This window comes from Megalobrama amblycephala, linkage group LG13 (genome assembly GCF_018812025.1).
Source record: "Megalobrama amblycephala isolate DHTTF-2021 linkage group LG13, ASM1881202v1, whole genome shotgun sequence".
Classification (NCBI taxonomy): Eukaryota; Metazoa; Chordata; class Actinopteri; order Cypriniformes; family Xenocyprididae; genus Megalobrama; species Megalobrama amblycephala.
The window spans coordinates 18,157,824-18,181,178 of record NC_063056.1 but is presented as its reverse complement, the minus strand read 5'-3'; the positions used below and the strand labels follow the sequence as shown (position 1 = coordinate 18,181,178).

The 23,355-nt window shown below is 37.5% G+C and overlaps 1 protein-coding gene across 1 annotated transcript; it reads right to left on the bottom strand.

Annotated features, from left to right (window-relative positions):
* Positions 1 to 21,828, bottom strand: cacng7b (calcium channel, voltage-dependent, gamma subunit 7b). Its single transcript, XM_048153791.1, has 6 exons — positions 21,569 to 21,828; positions 16,502 to 16,697; positions 13,989 to 14,075; positions 13,763 to 13,903; positions 2,062 to 2,207; positions 1 to 1,080 (listed from the first exon to the last, which is right to left on the bottom strand). The coding sequence occupies exons 2-6, from the start codon at positions 16,695 to 16,697 to the stop codon at positions 610 to 612; spliced, it is 1,041 nt and encodes a 346-aa protein (XP_048009748.1). The 5' UTR covers positions 21,569 to 21,828; the 3' UTR covers positions 1 to 609.
* Positions 21,829 to 23,355: the final 1,527 nt, after the last annotated feature.

Sequence of the window (23,355 nt, the reverse complement as noted above, 5' to 3'; positions counted from 1 at the left end):
AACGTTTAAAGCATTTTAATTGAGTTTTTCCCCACCGAATTTGTCAACATTCTGCAGAAAGGCAGTGAACCAAATCACAGCCAAAACACAACAGTACACAATATTTACACAAGAACTAAGCAATATATCTGAACTCAGGCTTATGAATCACTCTTATCTCAAATCCAAACAATATGTTCTGCATTTTAAATTTGTTCGTAAGTAATTCCCACTCTAGCATTTGATGATAATATTAACAATAAAACGAACAATTCACAGATTTCATGATGAGAAATAACTTAAGTTTATCTCCAGAATTAAAGGCAATAGTTACAGTTCTCTTATGTGCGCTAATGTGCATGTCTAAATAAATGAATCGTCAGTTCTGGTGTGTGCGATTGTCAAGTGTTCTGCATGAACCCCATTCGATCCAGTGCAGTTTAATATGCTACAATTTCACAACAACAACATTCAGTCTTAAAAAGAGGCCTTTTGCTACAAACAGTTTTTTAACTTCATTTTCTCATATAAAAAACTATATCTTGCCTTGTATAATATTTTCTGTTTCTCGTTTATGCATTGATCTCAATTAAAAACAAATACTCTATAAACTTTCTCTTCCTTCTGCGATTAGCATGGAGAGGCGCTCATGCGCATATGTGTGTGATAGTGTGGGGGTGGCACTGCAGCGGGTGATGCGGACATGGGAAGGGTCTGGGATGCAGCAGCTGGCCCGTGCGCCCCAGGGTGGAGGGGATGGTTGTGGGGAAATTGAGCTCCAGAACCTGACGATGGCAGCTGGTAACCGGCTCCGGAGGTGGGGCTGGAAGCTGCGGTGATTCCCGGAGATGATGTGCTCTGCTGGCCGCTGCTCTTTGGCGGGTGCTGGGGGTTTTGAGTGAGCTGGATGGAGATGTCGCTGGAGATTTCAGAGGCGCTCCGTGCGCGCTGGGGGGGAGGCCAGGTCTCTGGGTGCAGGTACTGGCCACTGTAGTCACTGCCCTCGGAAAGACGGGGGCGATAGAGAGCCGGGTGAGGCCGATACATCTCCTCTTCTGCATAACGCTTCATAAAGAGATACACTGACATCACACCGGCGCCCTGAGGGAATATGTGAGAATGAGAGAGAGACAGTGAGGAGATGTGATGTCATAAATGCCACATTCCAAATGTCCAGAATATGGGACAAATTTGATTTTCTTGCTTTATGGTAACAGTTATTTTGTCAGGCCTGTGTTTAAAACATAAGATTCTTCAGTCTTCAGTGTCACATGATCCTTCAGAAATCATTCTAAAATGCTGATCTGTTGAAAATATCTTATTTACCCTGGTTCTAATTTTCCCTCTCACACACACTGACAATCTAATGTTTCCTTCAGCGACCATAAAAGTAAAAGGATCCTGCTGATTTAAGCAGGAAAGAGAGTTCGAACTTCAATTTTGCTTAATCCTCACTTTATGGGCAAAGAAAACAGCTGACAGACAGCCTGTGATCTGTAGCACTCACCGCTCCATCATCCACTTTGTCTTCTTCACAAAATGACTTTCATAATCACCTTAATAACATCTGCATTTGAATCAATATTTGAAAATCTAAAATATCATGTGTAGCAATAGAAAGAAATATATACATGGTAAAATCCCTTATACTGACCTCCTTGAGCTCAGATTACTTAATCTTTTCCTTTTGCAGTCAATGAAAACAATATGATTAACTGCTCTAAATACAGTATTCAGGTCCAGAGTAATAACTAAAATGGAGCACATCTGAAGATCCACATTCATAATACATAAAGAGCGCACTCGAAGGTCTGGCCATCGACTGAAGTGTGTGTCAGGGCAGGGTCATGTTAAAAGCATCTGCTTCAGCAGCATCGAGTGACATAATTACAGTACCGTCATTTGTCAAGCCCCTCAGGCCTAGAAGCATGGATATGCTCAAGTCATCGGAGCTTTCACAAGAAATATGACTACATCTTGGCTATTCAAGGCCAAGGAGCTTGAATTTACTCTGAGCAAACAAAATGACATACGAAAAAGGCAGATAAATTGATATTTTTGAATGAAATGTCATCTTCTGACCTCTTTGAGCAGGAATGAGCTGGCAGCAAATGCAAAGGACCAGCCATAGCGGTAGTTGAAGAACTGCTCTGGCTCCCGCGGCCTGTTCATTACTTCATCATTGATACTGGAGATATACAGCACCAACCCCACTACTAGACTCAACCCTGAGAAAAAGAGAGACAATAACAAATGAGTGAAGAAAAATCAACAGAACACCAAGATTGTGGCTGCCACCTCCTGCAAAAACAGCTAAAAATGAAATTGACGATTCTTATTTTATGTGTTTCAAGAATGCTGCAGTGATGATGTTTTTTTAGGCTAACCTAGAAGTTCGCATCACCCTGGTTCACTGAAAAAAAAAAAAGATGACGCTGTTTTGAAAACCTGTGTAAACTCCAAAAAAAAGCATTCCAGAAGAGAGAAGAGAATGGATGTTCTTGTTATCATTTGTGTCTGACAACAGATGTTTTTCTCACGTTACTCATATTTCATTATACAGAATATCATTCCTATTAATTTTCCACTGAATTATGTGATCTGAACAGCTTGAAACAGCATACAGAGCACTGTGTGTCTGTTTTCTTCTGGGTGCGCATGTGTTATGAGTCAGAGAGCGCTCATTCGGTCTAGATCTGTCAATCATATTACGTGATCATAACTCCTGTGCTTCCGGATGATGACGTCCTGTATACTTCCTCGTTCTGAGTTCTGTACATAAACAAATGAGAGTAATGTTTTTACACATGAAACATATAACTCACTTTATAACTCACTTATCCTCCACAATTCCTCAATGGTCGTATATACTGACCCAATAGCATGTCTTGAAAACTAGAGCCAATCCACAATTTTAAGCATCATTTTCGTTGTCAGGGACCCAGAATTAGTAAAAGTTTGACAACATTTATTTTTAGAAGAATTTTGGCTGTAGGCCAGTGTTATAAACACATTGAGGCTAGTAAATAGAGGAGTTCCTCTTTCCTTTGCTTTGGCATTTATGCAGTTAATATACTGGATTTATCGAATACGGAAGAAAGCAGGTAGAGAACTCTGCTTTGTTATTATTTTGATCTAAGCCATTCGCTGCAATCCTGAATAAAAGCTTCAGTGAGCGACATCTTCTGTTTTGTTATCAGTAAGACATTACAACACGTTTCAGTTTACAACCCGAATTCCAGAAATGTTGGGATGGTTTTTTTTTTTTAAATTTGAAATGAAAACTAAAAGACTTTCAAATCACATGAAACAATATTTATTCACAATACAACATAGATAACATAATAAATGTTTAAATTGAGAAATTTTATGCACAAAAAGAGTTCATTTCAAATCTGATGCCTGCTACAGGTCTCAAAATAGTTGGGACAGGGGCATGTTTACCATGGTGTGGCATCTCCTCTTCTTTTCAAAACAGTGTGAAGAAGTCTGGGCATCGTTTCTGGAGTTTTGATGTTGGAATCTGGTCCCATTCTTGCCTAATATTGGTTTCCAGCTGCTGAAGAGTTCGTGGTCATCTTTTGTTTAATGATGCACCAAATATTCTCTATAGGTAAAAGATCTGGACTGCAAGCAGGCCAATTCAGCACCCGAACTCTTCTACGACAAAGCCATGCTGTTGTAATAGCTGCAGTATGTGATTTTGCATTGTCCTGCTGAAATACACAAGGCCTTCCCTGAAATAGACGTCGTCTGGAGGGGAGCATATGTTGCTCTAAAACCTTTATATATCTTTCAGCATTCATAGTGCCTTCCAAAACATGCAAGCTGCCCATACCGTATGCACTTATGCACCTCCATACCATCAGAGATGCTGGCTTTTGAACTGAACGCTTATAACATGCTGGAAGGTCTTCCTCCTCTTTAGCCCGGAGGGCACGGCATCCATGATTTCCAACAAGAATGTAAAATTTGGACTTGTCTGCCTATGAAACAGTCCATTTTAAATGAGCATTGGCCAACAGGACACGACGGCGCTTCTGGACCATGTTCACATACAGCTTCCTTTTTGCATGATAGAGCTTTCGTTGCAGGGGCGGATCTAGAAAATTATTTATAAGGTGGCAAAGGGGTGGCATGAGGTCTATGAGGGGTGGCAACACCAAAGCAAGCACCCATGCATAGTTTTTGGAGATTTATGGCCTGACATGTACAGTTGTGTTCACAAACATTGCATTACCAAAATAAATAAAAAGATTTCAATATCCATCATGGCACCAAGTAAAGGCACTATATGAAAAAACATCAACAGCTTTAAAATGAGTCTGACCTTGTATCACTAAAGGAGATGAGCAGTTTTATTAATATTACACAGGTTACTTCGATGGCATAAATCACATGTTTTAGTGCAAGTTAAAGAACAACAAAAACTTGGTGGGAATGTCTGTGTGTGTTCACCCAGAACACCCTATCAACTACATACTCTAGCAACTCCCCAGCAATTGCAGCAAGAGCCTAGCAACCACCCAGAATCTCCTAGCAACCACCTAGCAACACTTTAGCAATCACCCAGAACATCTATATTCTGGCCTAACTGACCAAACTATTTATGTTTTTTAAACAAGACTTTAAGTTGGCTTTATGACAAGCCAGCATAAATTTGTCTTTCAAACTTTTTAATCTAGTTGAAATGAAACAATTCAACATTTTCTCACAACTATAAACACAATCTCAAAACTATGCACCAACTTGTACAAACTTTAGACTTCCAGGTCAAAATAAAATGTTTTAGTCAAAAACTTATTCTTGTTTGACAAAATCAAACTTTGGCCTCAGATGACACACAAAACATAACAAATACACAGACTACTGCACTGCCCAGTGAACACTAGTGAGGCCAATTCATGTAACACTGTAACAAAAATGCCGCTTACTGGGATTCAGGAATTATTTTGCAGCTCACTGTCTACTACACTATACAAAAATAAATTTACAGATACAGTAAAATAATGACTTCTGAGTTAGGCGACAAGCAGTAATTTTCCGATTCACGAACAAATGGAAAACAATTCGTAAGTGAACTTGGATGCGCTGTGTTTTTGACTCCCAAAGAACCGGTTCATAAGAGTCATTTGTTAATGAAGCTGACTACATTGGGCGCGCTGCGTTCGCGTGCAACCGTCATGCAGTTTATTGAAAGACGTGTTTTCTTGCCATTATTTTGCAATACGCTGTCTTTTATGTCATCACATTGAAGCGCCGCTGCTGAAAAGCAGTAGTACTTGAAACACTGCTAACATTTATATTTTATTCTCTGATAATTTTGGGGTGGCAGATGGGGTGGCAAAGCTTTTTCTTAGGGTGGCAGTTGCCACCCCGTGCCACCCCGGTAGATCCGCCCCTGTTTAGTTGGCATCTGCAGATGGCACAGCGGATCGTGTTTTACCAACTATGGTTTCTGGAAGTATTCCTGGGCCCATTTAGTAATGTGATTGACACAATCATGGCGATGAGTGATGCAGTGTCGTCTGAGGGCCCGAAGACCATGGGCATCCAATAAAGGTCTTCGGTATTGTGCCTTATGCACAGAGATTTCTCCAGTTTCTCTGAATCTTTTGATGATGTTATGCACTGTAGATGAGATTTGCAAAGCGTTTGCAATTTGACGTTTGAGAAACATTGTTTTTAAAGTATTCCACAATCTTTTTATGCACTCTTTCACAGCTCTGCCCATCTTTACTTCTGAGAGACTCTGCCTCTCTAAGACATTCCTTTTATATATAATCATGTTACAGACCTGATATCAGTTAACTTAATTAGTTGCTAGATATTCTCCCAGCTGAATCTTTTCAAAATTTCTTGCTTTTTCAGCCATTTGTTGCCCCCTGTGCCAACGTTTTTGAGACCTGTAGCAGGCATCAAATTTGAAATGAGCTCATTTAGTAGATAAAAGTGTAAAATTTCTCAGTTTAAACATTTGTTATGTTATCTATGTTCTATTGTGAATAAAATATTGGCTCATGTGATTTGAAAGTCTTTTAATTTTCATTTTCTTCAAATTTGGGTTGTATTTAAAACATGACAATGTATACATTTTTCACTTTATCGAAAAGAATGAACTATGAATACCGTATAAGGATGACAGTGTGACAAACAATGGTACATTCATTCATAATTCCGTTTATCATAATACCATAAATCATCCTTTGCCAATTATAACTGTGGTAACTCCAAGTGCTTAAACTTAATTTGCCACAACCAAGACTTATAAATGCATATGTAATACATAAACATTTTACATGGTTGGCAAATGTTTCAAATATGTAGCAAGATATTTTTCAACATCGGAAGTTTTCAAAACAATTCCACATGTGTAATGGCAGGGATGTTGAAAATTATTTTAATATTGCTATCATTGGGTAACAGTTTTGCATGAGTGTTTACTTCCAAGAGTGTTCGAAAGAGAGGGTCAAAAACAGGATAGAAAATAGCTTATTGCTTCTAAATTAGAATGTTTTTTGATGTAAAAATCTTGATAGCATTATAAGTGGACCTCAGAGAACATTAAGTTTTAAAAATGCAGTTCATGACCCCTTTAAAAGTGTAGTAAGTGATTTCTGAGAAATGCTGTTGAAAGTGGATCAAACCGAGCAGCACAACACACTTGTAGCCAATCAGCAGTAGGGAGCGTGTCCACTCATGATGGGGGAGGAGAGAGTGAGATTTGAAGAAAGACTGTAGAAAGTGAGATGGCTGAGAGACTTTAAAAAACAGAAAAGGCCAAAGGAATATTACTGGAAAAAGAAGCCCTCATGAAAATTAACCATGGTTTTACTACGAATAAAAGCAAAAAAACATGGTTATTGTAGTTATTCCATGGTAACCACAAATAACCATGGTTTTGCTACAAAAAACATACTACAAAAAACTATGGTATTTGTGTGGTTATACAAATGGTAATCAATACACCATAAAACCATGGTTTTCCAAGATATGTTGTTATTGTAATGTTAGCTATAGTAACTACGGTGACACGTTTGGTTCAGTTAGTTTTGTTGTGGCAAAATTATCACACAACAAAACTAAGTGAACCGAAATCACGACTTATTAACTTGTGAGAACGTGATCATTTTGTTGGGGTAATGACATCCTTATGTCATGGCCACGCAATGTAAAGTCATGGCCTCGAGATCCTATGTTGAGGGAACAATATATTTTTCTTGAATGATCTTGTGGCCATGACTTTTCACGTTCCCACAAGTTATTATGATGTTCCCACAAATTAATATCTCAAGGCCACAACATATCACATTCCTACAAGTTAATATGTCATGGCCATGGCAAAACTAAGTGAACCAAACATGTCCTACAGTTTTGAGTGTCAATAGCCGCTTTTCCACTGTCGGGCCAGTGCGAGCCAGGGCTAACAGCGTGCTGGGCTGGGCCTATGGCCACAGACCTTAGGCACCGAGGCCAAAATCAAATTGCGTTTCCACTGTCGGTCCGCTAGCTCCGCAGCGCTGATCTAAAAACCGCCCTTAAACAAACCTCCCTTAATCAAACGTCACACAACCCAACCCATTTCAGCGTGTAGACCATCACCTGACTACGATTAGCTCCGCCTTTCACCTCGACCGAGCCTCAAGCCCCAGCTGGCCTGCTTTGGACCAAGGTTTGTGCCTTTGGCACCGAGGAAGCACCGAAGAGGCACGATCAAGCCCCGGAAGTGACAGTGGAAACGCGACCGGCCCTGGCACGCACTAGCACGCTCGGCTTTGGCCCGGCAGTGGAAACGCGGCTATTGTTTGTCTGGAGCTGATGTGCTGCTGGTGACTAAAAACAAACTCTTGCTTGTATATACTCTTGTTTACTGTATGCTCATTTGTTGTTCTTCCTTGTCATTCGTTCGTCATATTCGCTTTATTTTTCGTGAAGCATTATATAGCTTTGCTTCAGCTATGATAAAGACAAAAAAGACATCCACTCTCGCATTGCATGTTTGTGCATTTTGAGGGCAGAGCAATTAAGGGAGGAATGTGTTTGTTTGGGTTGATTTCAAATATCAAGTGTTTCCCGAAAATCACTTACTGCACCTTTAAAGCTGCAGTCAGTGATTTTTGTCCCTCTAGCGGTTAATAAACAGAACTGCACGCGTCTTGCGGAAGAACATTGTAGCCGGAGCTACTTTTCTCTGTGTATGTCTATGGCGAGGCACGCAGTTACTGTGATACTCTGCGGCGGGTCCTACCAGTCCAGTCTAAACACTTATTATAAATGTACCATTAGTTGTAAGTTAAGTTAAATGTACCACAGCTTTAAATGCAGTTGCATGAAAAAAGAGAAATAACAACAACAGTAATAAACAATATAGATAATTAACTGCACTGTGATGAGGACATCAGCCTTCCAGTCAGACCCCTGAGGATTTACTGCTCAACCTCGGCCAACTCAACAGATACACAAGTACTGTACATACACATCCCCAGCCACTGATGAGAGGACATAAGCTTCATCTAAATAAATCACAGCCCCACATACTCCTCACTGCAGCACAGAGATGAATGGAGGACAGAGGAGATAAAATGAAGGGAGCAGAGTAATGTGTGTATGTGTGTGAGATAGGACAGAGAATGACAGCAAAACTGTAAGAGGAACAGGTGAGAATGGATGAGAAAAGCTCAACATGCACAAGCCGAGAAATGCCTGTAATATTTATCGCAACAGCAGAATGACCGACTTGAGTCTCTCTCACCCACATACAAAAAGCAAAAACACAACATTCCTGCAAACATCAGCTACATTTCACAGCCGCTCCATCTAACGGCACTATCAGCATGCTTGATCTTTATTTTTTAATGGCTTCTTTCAACTGAAGCACTTTTATCAGCCCCAAACAGTCTGAAATGCCCATTACATATTCAGCAGCAGGCTGATAGAGAACACAGAGAGAAAAGGACAAGTAAAAAGGTGTTTTTCAAGGGCGGTCTGTCAGGAAGTTTGTGCTGCAGGAGGAGAGAGGTGTTTCTGATAAAGTTGAAGGTCTTTTCTGGCCGTGTGCAAGGTTGAGGCAGCAATGCAGTAAACAACAGCGACATCTGCATACAAATAAGTTCTACTTTCAGAGTGGGTTAGGGTTAGACTCTCACTGAAGTCTGTTATGAAAGTGCTTTTTCATGCACATTTATGTTCTATTGGGGTTCATACCAAGTTCATGAGGGAAAATGCTTTTATTTTGCACTTTTTATTTAATATTTTTTGTTCATTACAAAGTATATAATAAGTATAACAATTTGAGTAAAAATAGTGAAAAAAAAAAAAAAATCAAATAATTCTTAGTGCTCGATATTTTGCTTTGACCCTAATAGGGTTTTTGGGGTATGCACAGACCCCAAACGACATTTGCTCAAATAATTTTTTTTTACAAAGATCTGCAAAGAAAAAAAAAATTGGAGTGATATCTAGTTATGTTATTGTAAAAAAAAAAAAAAAGGGTCACACTCATTGTCTTCAGGGTCTCCACACACCCCAGGCAACAAAATGTAATTTTGTAACAAAATAATTGTTTTTTAAAAAACAAATGTAATTTTACTCTGTTTATTAATGTTTTTACTTCATATTTGTGCAGCTTTGGAGGATTTGTCATATCTTTTAAATTTATATAAATAAATAAATTAATATTTTTTTATACAAAAACAGCTTATGTAAAATTAACTTTATAAAAGACCCACATTTCTAACTTTCATTCATGGGGATAACATGGATAATTTGACATGGTTTAGTGTAAGATTTTTGCCCATCTTTTGGAAAATGCAGTTTTAAAAGTAAAAAAATATCACTTTTACCAGTAGACGGCTGCAGAGCTCCACTATTTGCTATGTGTTATTTGACTGACTGAAAGACATCTTTTTCATTTGGATTTATATCTAAATATTATGAAATCACAATTATGACAATAAAAGACAATAAAAATAACTTTTTGTCAAAGTTTAAAATTTTTTTGTACTGAAAAAAAAAAAAGTTTTTCAAAAATGTTGATTTTGAGGATGAATTTTGTCCATTTTCTAAGTGGAGTCTCATCATAATGTAACAATATTGAAAAACTGATTTTTTTTTTCATTACAAAAAATACTAAACTTTGACAAAAAGTAGCTTTTATTGTTATAATTGTGATTTCAGAATATTCAGATATGAATCCAACTGAAGAATACTTGTGAAAAGACATCTTTCAGTCAGTCAAATAACACATAGCAAATAGTGGAGCTCTGGAGCCGTCTACTGGAAAAAATGATAGTTTTTTTACTTTTAAAACTGCATTTTCCAAAAGATGGGCAAAAATCTTACACTAAACCATGTCAAATTATCCATGTTATCCCCATGGATGAAATTTAGAAATGAGGGTCTTTTATAAAGTGAATTTTACATAAAAAGCTGTTTTTGTATAAAAAAACTGCACAAATATGGAGTAAAAACATTAATAAACAGAATAAAATTACATTTGTTTAAAAAAAACATTTTGTTACAAAATTGCATTTTGTTGCCTGGGGTCTGTGGAGACCCCAAAGACCCTGAGTGTACTTCCCAAACGAAGACCACACAAGGGTTAATGACAGCAGCACAAACTTCACAAGTTTGTTAAAACCTGATGATCATGTTCTCCAGCAAAATCTTGTGCTTCGATAGTCAGGCAGAAACCTTGTATCTCCATACACCCCGCCTCTATCATGAATGTGCCACATGCAGTTTGGACTGTTGCCAAACATAGCATTGAAAGAAAGAAGCCTTTCCTGAAAAAGTGCCACACTCAGTCTTGTTTGCGCTATGCAAAAACACACCTGGAAGACTCTGATGCCATTTGGCAAAAGGTGATATGGTCTGATGAGACCAAAATTTAAAAGGCCCAAGTGCTATGTTTGGTGAAAAGCAAACACAGCACACCACCCGAAACACACCATACCTACTGTGAAGCATGGTGGTGGCAGCATTATGTTGTGGGGGTGTTTCTCTTCAGCATGACTGGGCGACTGGTCAGAATTGAAGGGAAAATGGATGCTGCCAAGTACATCCAAATTCATGAGAAAAATCTACATCACTCTGCTAGATAGCTGAAGATGGGCAGATCATTCACCTTCCAACATGACAATGATCCTAAACATACTGCCACAAAACAATGCAATGGCTTAAGGATAGAAAGGTGAATGTCCTTGAGCGGCCAAGTCAGAGCCCCGAGTCAAATCCGATAGAAAATCTGTGGATGGACTTGAAGAGAACAGTCCATTGCCACACACCACGGAATATAACTTGAGCAATCATGCAAGGAAGACTTAGGCAAATATTCCCCAATCTAGGTGTGCAAAGTTAGTACTGTAACGGTTCATGGTGGTAGACAAAGCGCACAACGAAGGGGAGTCCGATGAACAGACTATAATGAAATTAAACAGGAGTAAAAAAGAAAAACCAGCCATAAACACAAATGAGAACCGACAAAGACTGAGAGAGAACACAGGGAATATATACAGAGGAGCAAATGAGACTAATCAACAAGACACACCTGAACTAAGGATACTAATCAATCTGTAACCAAGGAGACAAACAAGTGGCGGGAAACTGAGAACAAAGGAACATGTGACACGGAAAACATAAACAGATCCCTGACAAGTACAGACATGTCCAAAAAGATTAGCGGCTGTAATTAAAGCAAAAGGTGGCTCTAAAAAGTATTAAAGACTAATGACTTTTCCAACCCTGTTATTTTTCAGTTTTTATTAATTTTCAGAACTGTTGTTTTTTTGTTTCATTACTTTTATGTTGTAAGGCAAAATTTGTAAATTAAGCTGGAAAAGTTTTTTTTTTTTTTTTGTAATGGGTATTGATTTCAGGCTGTATGACAAATAAAGAACTGTAACTATTTCAAAGGGGTATGATGTCTTTCTATAGGCACTTTACCTCCTTCCAAAACATACTTTTAAGGTTAGTTTGTTTTCAATGTCAATGTCAATTTTTTTTTTTTTTAAATTGCTGCACCACAAATACAGAGCCGGTGGCAGCGGAGCACTGGGGGATTCTGAAGTGACGAAAGCATGACGTAACACAAAGTATCCCCAGCTAGAAAAACTCATGTGGCCCATTCACATATTCGTCAAAACCGTAAACAAACCTGTCATTACAACTATTCAACTAAAAGCTTCTGAGCCAATACAGATGGCAAAGAATGTAATAGTATTACTAGATAGAACAAAAAGGAAAATTGTCTAGACAAACATATTCGAAAATTCGACTCATCGATATCCATGAAATTAATTACATAACTGGATATAAATACGTCTTAGATACACAATTTCAGAAGTTTTACCATGAAGTACAAGTGATACCACCACCAAAAGTAATTAACTGTGTGTCTGCTTTGCTATAAAACACATGCTCATTATGACCCATTTAACAGATACATAATTTTCTGGTAAGTCAGCCTGAACTGTAACAATAACAATACAGTGAAATAATCAACCAACTACAACCAATTATCTAGTCCTTTAAACATGAAAAAAAAAAAAATCATCATACCTTTAGCCAGTATATCTGCATTCTCCGTGAATTTCACATGTCAAATATGCCTTTGTAAAACAGTCTGCCCTTAACTAAAATGTTGCTATAGTAGCCTAATATTAATGCTAGAAAGCCTATGCACATGGCAATTGTGATTTTTAAAAGTGTCAGTTGATTGTATTTCATGATTAAAATCTATTTTCACATTCATCTTGACTGAGGGGGCTGGATAGTTACCCTTCCACCCCCATAAACAGCTTGATCAAGGTACTTTACAAAGCAGCATTACATCACATGCTGTAATAATACTGAAAATTAGAAAAACAGTAAACTCAACTGATTAATAAAAACAATTATTGTTAATAAACAACAGTCATTAAATGTCTCTGATTTCAGAGGAGCCTTTTTTATGTATATGAGTTCATACAGCAATGCCTACTACCCTCTACTGCTTGATTCTCACTAATAAGCATGTTTTATATTTTATAAACTTGCTGACCTCTGCTGGTGCAGAACTGAATTGCACGTTCAGATATTTCTACTGGGAAATAAATGTGGCACCATTGACTGATGAGTTTAATCTTCACATTTACATAATATGGGACACACCAGGCATTTGTGCCTACGGGAATAGATGACTGCATTTTTGCTCATGAGAAACTAATAAGAGTAAAAAATATGCAACCGCATAGAGAGTCACGTGACAGATGGCTTAGTTATGGCACCCATATGATAGATTTGTTATTTTACAGAATAACTAAAGCAATTCAAATACAGCACTTCCACCAAAGAATCTTTGGCACTGCATCTACTGGTTCCAAAAAACTGATAAATACTAAACAGATGGAGTGATTTCATGCTCAGACGCAGGTTTGTGATTGGAGAAGACATCATTAATGCACTACAGATGGTACTGCTGCATTCTGGTGAGTACAGAACACAAAGTCCTCACACATCTAATCCTCCTGAAAAGGATCTGCATTAAACATGCTATGAACTATTTTTAACAGTAAGAGTATTTTAGAAAGAGACTTGATTCAAAAAAATGTTCCTCCAGGCTTATTTTGTGATGACATAATTATAAATGGCACAACATCTATTCTAAATGTTATAGCTGTTATAGCAATAATATATTCAGTATAAATGTAAAATGTCTAAAAACTCATAAAGGGATACAATTTTATTTCAGCAAGCGTGGCCTAAGAGCAATGTTCACCTTATATACGGACAGGTTTCTCCTTACCTGAGAGGATGAAGAAGATTCCAGAAATGAAGGCCAGGATGGTGCGCTGTGGACGAATGTGGCCCACGTTACTGATGATGAAGGCCATGAAAACGAAGAGCAGAGACACCATAGGGAAGGGCGTAGCTGTCCGCACCATCTCTGCCAGAACAGCAAATACATGTGCGTGAGAGTTGTGTGTGCAGATGTGGACGTGTTACTTTGACGAGAACTCACGTTCACTCACTGAGGATATTTGCAGTGTTTTCTGTGGTGATTTCAATCTCTGGCTCTGTGAAATACTCAGAGGCGACACATCTACCTTTCTCTGAACCTAAAAGAGTGAGACAAAGGATGTATTGAAAGATACATGTATATATGGAATACAGGAAAAACAGATATATACTGTAAATGGATGAATAACTGCAGGAAAATAACAGAGGAGAATAACTATGTTTCAAACAACAAACCACTATTTAAAACAAAACAAATCTGAAATTTGTATTTTAGATACAAGTTAAATATGTTGCATTAATGATTCTTAAATCATTTACTGAATTTAGTTTTATTATGCTTTATTTTTCATTTTTCTTTAAAAGACTTCAAAAATCATGGAAATAATCATGATAATTTTATTCTATTGACAGCATTTTAACAGTATGAAACAAACAAACAAAAAACAGGATGGGTCATTGACATATAAGGTTTTTAAAAGTGTAAAAAAACATAATGAAGACATAATTAATTTTGAAGTTTTATTAAGTATTAACAATGAGAATATGTGGTTTTATAATCAATTAACACTGCTTTTATTATTTTTTACAAGATGGACAAAATTTGTCACCAAAAAAAGTCATTCGTTTTAACCAAAATTTTGGTTTTACCGAATGACGATATTTTCAAAAAATGCTAACAGGCTGATATCTAGCTAGCAAAAGGACCATCAAACATTTTATATTTATATTTAGTAAAAAGTTTTTAAAATATTACAACATTTTCCATATTTTATAGCGGTTGTACTGAATGATCTGATGTTTCAGGACATACGTATGAGCAAGTGAAAACATTAATTTTTCAAATAGTTAAAAGAGAGTTAGTTACTTTGCTTCACAACCATGGCCCTGTCCCAAATGACACACTTCATGTGCACTTTCGGTCTTGTGGACTTACAATGGCCGCTGCGTGCGCGTGTCCGTTAAGTCCATGAGACCGTAGGGTGTCCCATTCGTCATTTAAGCTTAAAGAAGGGTGCTCGTGAGCGCCCCCTTTGCGGCTGCTATGCGCCCTCGATGCGCACTTCAGCTGAGCCCGCAAGACTGTGAGCTACGCAGAGGAATTTACCCGGCAGTCAAAGCGGCATTACGTCGTGAAAGTGCGGACTCAGAGGAAGACCGTGAGGGTTTAGGGTGCCATTTGGGACAGGGCCCATGTGGTCCTTTCTGCAGGTATCTGAATGATGTCACATCCTGTCACATGATATTGACCGCATGACTTGATCCAAAATGGTCTCTATATATTGGTTACTCCGAATGACATCAATAAAATTCATTTTTCCGGACATTCTTTCTCATAACAAAGCAATGACTTCTACGCATAATTTTAATACAATTTTGCACCATATTAATATATGATGTTATAAAATCATGCCAGAATAAAAAAATAAATACATTTATTATATTTGAAGATATTTTAATCACAAATGAAGTGGCTGTATTGGCCTTTGGACAGTTAAACCGAATGACCTTTTGACACTTCAAAATATTTAAAATACCTTTAAATGTAGCAAAATATATTTAAAACCTTTTGGATTCAATAAAAGAGGTCTATAGATCTATATACAACTATAGTTGTACAACCTTACATATTTTGGATGTCATATCTTTGGTTTTTTATTATTATTAAGGCCTAAAAAAATGGACAAAAAAAGACCTGTCACAATAATTTGATAAAATAAAAATTACACAATGAAGGTAGATACACCTTTACCTTAACACAAAGTAAATAATATTTATCATAATATAATATTTTAATAACTTGATTTGGCATCAGCACAATGATAAATTATTATATTATATTTTGTAATTAAATTATAATTATAAAATTATTTTAATGTTTCAAACAACAAATTGTCTTTTTCACATTACTTTTCCTACAAAGAATGAATGGGTCTTTACACAAGAAGATATCTATCTATCTATCTATCTATCTATCTATCTATATATATATATATATAAACTAAATTACATATATACATTTTACTGTTTATTTTCTATTTTATGCATTTTAAAATGTAAAGACTCCATCTAGTGTCACTATCTTTAGAAATATTCTAAAAAGCTATTTGGTCTCAAGAAACATTTCTTCTTATTATCAATGTTGAAATCAGTTTTGCAGCTTAATATTTTTGTGGAAACCATAAACCTTTTTTTTTTTTCAGGATTCTTTGATGAATAGAAAGTTCAAAAGAACAGCATTTATTCGAAATAGAAATCTTTTGTAACATCATAAATGTCTTTAATCTCACTTTTTGATCAATTTATCGGCTAAATAAAGCCTTTAATTCTTTCAAAATGACCCAAACCTTTGAATGGCAGTGTATAAAACTAAATAAAATATATAAATATATCAAGAAAATATATATATTGTAAAAGGGGTCCCCTGCAGGCAGATCATCCTATTTTGCGTCCTTGGCATCCAAAAGTTGTATCAAAAAGTACTATGGAAGACCTTGAGTGTGTTTGCATATGTGTGTGTCCACACCTGCTATAAAGCACACTCTCCAGAGGCCAGAATGCAATGCCATCTTGACATCAACAGTTTGGTTCTGCTGCAGTACGATTCCCTCCTCCATCAGCAGCCAATAATCCGTCGCCACGGCAACCCCCACCAACAGCAGTCCACACGCCCCAAACACTGTGGAGAGCAGAGTCAGAGCCCTGCTGCTGCAAGAGCTCATCTGCACACACACACACACACACACACATATGAATCGTCAGCACCCAAGGTCCAAATCACAGCAAAAACATTAAAGATATGAGCAGCGGGGAGTGAAACAGCACTATAAAATCTAGACACTTCTGCACAGTCTGTGTTATTCTTCAGTTCACCAGTAATAAAATGCCAAGAGAAAACAGAGAGGAGTGTAAAAGATCATGAGAGATAGTTCCTGTCCCACTGTGGCGGTAATCAACCAATCGCACAAAAGGTCAAAGTTCACCAGGCTTAACGGGTGGCAGTCATTGAGGCAGAAAGTGAAACATTATTGGCAGTGATTCACATCACACACAAGTGCCTACAGAGTCATGAGTCATAGCTTTACTGTGAGACACAGACCTCGTCCGTATAGAGGAAAAACGCAGACGCACAAAAAGCTGCTATTAGATTAGTTCATCCAAAAATTACAATCCTTTCATTAATTATTCTCCTCTATGATTTTCATTATTTTGTTGAACACAAAAAGAGACATTTTAAAAGACTGTACTTTTCACTCTTTTCTACAATGAATTGGACTGAGGCACCATAAATGTATCCATATGGATCCATATGACTGTAGTCATCTGAAGCCATACAACAGTTTTGTGAGGAATCGACAGAAATTTAAGTCATTATTCAATGATAATCTTGTCCTCCAGTGAGCCATAAGTGACCCAATAATTGAATCAGGTGAATTGAACTTAACTAGATGAGTCAAATCATTCAGACTGGTTTTGTGAAATTGATGATATTCATTAGAGAAACAATCATTCACATATTGAATGATTTCCCGAATTCAGCCGTCAATATTTCAGCTTATTTTTAAAATAATCGTGTTTAACAGTGGAATTCATGGTGAAAAATTACATTACCCATGATGCTGTACAGAAAATTACACCAATCAGAGTCGAAAAAAGCAACACACTACAAAATAGCTCCTCCCACTCATGATTTGTTAACACAACATTTTTTCTTTTGTCAAATCATTTTCAATAATTTAATGTGGTTCAGATAACATAATATTTTGAGCTTCTGTTGATTAAACCAATCACCTTCATTGTATTAACTCAAAATTTTAAGAGAACCAGGTAACGTACTTTTTAAAGTTAAACCAACAATAAACTTAAAATAAATAGTTTTTATGCATATAATCAACATTTGTAAATGAGTAGTTTTATATTTTTCCATCGTTTTAAATTCAATTATGCTGTTTGCAATGCTTTATGGGATTGTAGTTCTTTCCCTCACTAAAACCGTTAAGTACAAAGTCTTGTACCTTTGTCTTTTTGTCCCATTTTCAAAAGCTTTTTTGCTTCAAATCAAAGTTTGTAGTGTTGTGATTCATCTTGTAACTGATTGGCTTGGTTCATGGCTTATAACTCTTTAATGAAGACTATTTTAAAATTAATGAAAAAAATACTTCCGGAACCAGCGGCACTGAAAAAAGGGGGCGGGAACTGTTGCACTCTATTCCTGTAATGCTTTAAAATATTGTTATTTTAGTATTGTTTATAAGTCATATTATTTGTTCATATTTTTAATTATCTTTTATTTTTATATTTTCAGTTTTCATTTTAAGTTTGAATAATTTTATGTGTTTTTGTCATATTTATTAGTTTTTATTTTTGTAATATTTCAATTTAGCATCAATTGATTTTATTTCATTTTAATTTAAAGCTGCAGTCCGTAAGTTTTGCCTCTTTGTCGCCATCTCTGTTTGCAACCTGCAATTGCAGTGATATGCGGCTCCTCGACGCGGATGAATCTAATGTTTGCTGTCAGTCACCACACCGGTGTGGATACTGTACTTCGGAATCACAGATTGTAGTCTTGAAGTATGACCAAAGTAGGAATTTTCACCGGAAAATGTCATCTGAACAAGTAAGTAACATGTCTGCCACTTTTGTTCTGACCAACTGAGGGGAAAAGGATTAGCCTACAATAAATCGCGCTGCAAATGGTGATTAAGTCTAACAATCGCTTAGCTCATATCGCATAAAAACGTGCAAATTATTATTGTTGTTATACTTTGTTCTCAAATTGTTAATGTTAACAACATCAGCATTGCGTGACTGTGTATTTAGTGTGTATTAGCGTTACTTGTAGATTTCAATTTCTCTAGCCAATCCGCAGTCCGAAGACTTTTGTTTTTGACTACGGGTGAATCTCCAGTTGTCATTGATGACATTACGTCATTTGGACCTTTTTGGATTACAATCTGCCATCAAAATGATAAGTTTAATTATTCCAGCTGCTGTGAGAAAAGGCTATAAATGATCCGTTACCAGTAGCATCCTATATGCATAGTCTAGCTGGGACTCCTTTCTTTCTGTTTACAGACGCGACGTAATGACGCATAAAGGAACTGCTGCATGTTCGAATTTCCTGCAGAAATCCACCAGTATTGATTTATTATAAAACATTATTACAAGCTTACTGTTGTGAATCAAGCTAAGGTAAGGAGATAGTTTTGAACACTGGCTGGTTTATGTACTTGCTCAAAAATTGATTTTGATCATTTTTACCCAAAAAAAGTTACGGACTGCAGCTTTAAGTCATTTTAGTACTTCAACTTCAACTTATTTTACTCCAGTTAGTTGCCAAGGCAAGATTTCTAATTTTCTTTTACATTCTTTAAGTTCCAGCTTTATATCAAATAACAAAAATGATTTGTAATAGTTTTAGTAATCAATAACAACACTGCATTAAAAAAAGAAAGAAAGGTTCAGACTGGAGAGGAACAGAGGGCAAGAAAAGACACTGGAATGAGGAGAGGCCATATATGGGGCAGCTAACTAAAAATGGCAGTATGTAAATGTCAGAGTGTACAGTATGAACTCATGTTCTCTGTAAAACTAAGATTAGATCCTCTTTCTGACCATGTGCATCTCTCTGATTCACCCAGAGCTGAGCTCTGATCGATTCTTAATTAATGAGGGATGCTTTCTGTCTCGGTGGTGAACGGATGACAGCGCTGACGATAACTTGAAAGGTCTTTTCAAAGTGAAATGTGCGTTTTGCTCTCTGTCAATGTCTCTGCATCTGTGCTGAGCTGATACAGGAACGATTTCATCCTGTCATTTGCTCTCTACCTATTTAAAGATTATTTGACATGAGATTAATGAAATGAATGCTGTCATTCGGTTACACGCATGAGGTTGAAAGAATCAGTTTCCTGTCTCCGCAGTCACTCAGCTGCTGCTGCTATGGCGACTTTTATGATGGTTATTTTTGAAGAGGCTGTATAGAGTGTGTGTGAGAGAGAACGTGTCTGAGTGTGTGTGTGTGCTTTTTCATGCTGTCATTTCCTGTGTGTCTCTCAGAGCTGGTGATTCAGCGCAGCACCCTGAGCAACAAGAGAGGGAGAAAAAGAGCAAAAGTAAGAAAGAGGGGAAAAAAAGACTCTTGGCTTCCAAATTGAATCTCAGGTGTCTAGACGAGATCTTAGCGCCATCTGTGAATATCAGAAAGTGCAACCTTTTGCCGTTCGTCCAGCCGCAAAGAATGACACAAGCCTTGACACTGGCTGTCAACAGATGATGAACCCCAGCAAATGATGGACAGATTTTGCAATGCAGTGAAAAAAGGCACAGCGAGAACACTGTGGAGGAAAAGTGCTGGTGCTGAGTGCTTTGAAGCAAACACAACAGTGTCAAACTCCAGCTTGACTGTCTGCACTGAGAGGCTTTTTTTCCTGCTGGACTCTTTCGCCCGCAGCGCTTCTACCCCCTCAAGGCTGCGTGTACTGATGTAGAAGAGAGGTTACTTCTCCATGACAAAATCAGTCCGTCCAAGTTTGACCTCAAACTCCCCGGTCAGTCAGCGCCGACTTCTTTTTTTTTTTTTTTTTTTTTGCATTTTGACTTTTTTTTGCATTTTTGTGGGGTCTGATCTTGTCCTTTGCTAAAGGAAATCTTTCTAAACAGATGGAGTATGATGTCAGTGTGGGATAAGTGCACTTGATCCAAAATATAAAGGAACAGTTCACCCCAAAAAATTAAAATTCTTGTTGCTCCAAACCTGTATGCATTTCTTTCTTCTGTGCAATGCATAAGAATATATTTTAAAAAATGTCTTAGTGTTTTTTTTCTCTCCCTACAATGAAAGTCCATGAGGTCCAGTGTTGTTTTGGACCCCACTTACTTTTATTGTATTGCAATAAAAGCAGTTGAAACATTCTCCAAAATCTCATCTTTTGTGTTCCACAGAGCAAAGAAAGACATGAGGTTCAGTAAACAGATTTTTTGTGTGTGAACTGTCTCTTTAAATCTTTTTGTTTAAAGGAACCCCAAGATGTTTAGTGGATATCTGAATGTATTACAATAAATACAGTGTTAACAACAGACATACAGTAAGGAACGGGGACAGAGAGAAGAGAAAAAAAATGCCAAACCAGATGTAGGCTAATGTATGGAAAGACCTTGGCCCAGTAACGATGGAGTTCCCACCTACATGCCAGCGCGCGCCTCCTGAGGCACTTGACTGAGCCAGTTACACACAAAACTACCTCAGCTACCATTCACTCACCAACAGAAAAACAGCTGCAAATGTTAGTTTTCACCGCACGCCAGTCTCCTAAACGACTCTGGAGGTTTACAATTCACAACGGACCAAAAACAACTCTCAAACGTGCTATGATTAATGTTCCGCTCATATTAACATAACATGCGATGCGTTCACAGACCTGCTGGAATTTTGTAACACGGTCGACGCACAACCATAAACACATACCCGTTCGTTTTCTGTAACTTCTGTCAATAACACTTGACAAAAGTTCAAATGTGTTTCGACTGTCACGCATTAGTTGAGAACAGTAAAGGACAACGAAAACAGACTGAAGAAACGTGTACTCACCCTGCCCGTGCGCGTGGTGCTGACGAGTATGCAGCGAGCGCGCAGGCACAAGCCTCACACCAGGGGTGCCTGGCAAAATATCCGCGCTCTCTCTCCCTCTCCCTCACTCGCCTCTCCCTCCCTCTTTCTTTTTCTCTCTTACGTGCGTATTTCCCACTGATACCCCGTTATCTTCTCCTCCCTCACATCTTCACGCTCACCATCCCCGTTTTTATCCCAGCAAAACGAAAGAGAGCGAAAGCAACGCAGATAATGTGCGTGTGAATATGTAGTATGGCTTGGGTTAGTAATGCGCAATGGAAAATGTACTTTTGCATTTTGGATGGATGGATGGAAAGATATTTTTCTAGCTTGAAGCTTATGTTTGGTGTTAGTGTGTTTGACTGGGAAAAGACGTTTTGAAATCCATTTATGGTTTACAAATGCACAGTATATTGGTATGGTATTGGTTATCGGCCGATATTAGAGATTTTTTAGTTTATCGGTATCACTGATTTTGGATACATAAGAGCCAGTCTCAGTACTTTAGCTAACATTGTGACAAAGTTATGAGCAAACATTGTTCCAGTAACGTTAATAAAACATTCGTTCAATGTTATCTGGTCTTTAATAATGTTCTCAAGTTAGGTTCGTGAAATGTTTTTACCTGAAACATTTAGTTAGCTGCTCGTCTGTTGTAACTTTCAGTTAATCTTTAAAATTGTGTGTGAATGATTTTGGTGTCTGTAAAAGTGTTGACCTGCCAAATTTCAACACTCTCCTTTATCTAAAGAGACTTCAGTAAATTAGTTTAAGTATGGAGGGAAAGACATTTTAGTCAATAGTGTTTTGTGAGAAGACAGTCAGTCAGAGAGCAGCATCATTTACAGTAAATGAGTGAGTCAGAAAAGGAGACACAGGACATATTAGTGCAATTTTCCTTGACAATTGGTCAGAATTCAAAGGGATGTATTTGCAGCTGAATCTTTGTTGGATTTAACAAAAGAAAATGTGCATCATTTCCTCAGAAACTTTAGAGATGCATGATTTCTAGGGTGTTTTTCTCAGAAGAAACATCTGAGAAGCAGCCGACACAAGCAGAAGTCTGTCTGAGAGAACTAATTGAGATATTAAAGAAATTAGCATTTTTTTAATCGGCTAACAGTTTAAATTCAGAAGAATGCACCGATAAGCGCTCACATTTGTCATCATCCATGTTCGACTCAAGCCTATCTCAGTTTTTTCTCCATTAGTCCCATTATACTTTAGTGTACGTATTTTTAGACATGATATCAATAGCATGGTACACTCTGACCTCAAGAAGTGAAGGAGGGAAAGAGAGACACAGAGAGACAGAGATCTAAATTATATACAGTAACACATGACAATCAGACATTTCTGAAAGCACTTTATTTCTTTTAAATTCTTTCAGATGCTGGAAATCTTCAGTTCAAGAAAAGAAGATGAGGTCATAGAACTAAAAAGAAAGTCATACTGGGGCATTCAAAAAGAGGAATGACGGAGATGAAGACAGTTACAGTAAGGAGGTTAGGGTAGTTTTTAATAGGCAGGGTATCTAAGGGTATCCTGTTATATCACTCGAGCCCACTGGGACGACACTGAGGGAGCGATGAGTGGAGAGAGAAAGTGTTGAGATTGAGAGACGTGTGTAAAGGTCTGCCGTCTCATCAGCACCAGAGACGCCAGAGACGTGACCAGTGAGACGAGGCCAAACGGGTGACTGATGGAGTGAACACACACACAAAAAAGTGATAGGTTTAATCATATTTTATTTTCACACTTTGAAA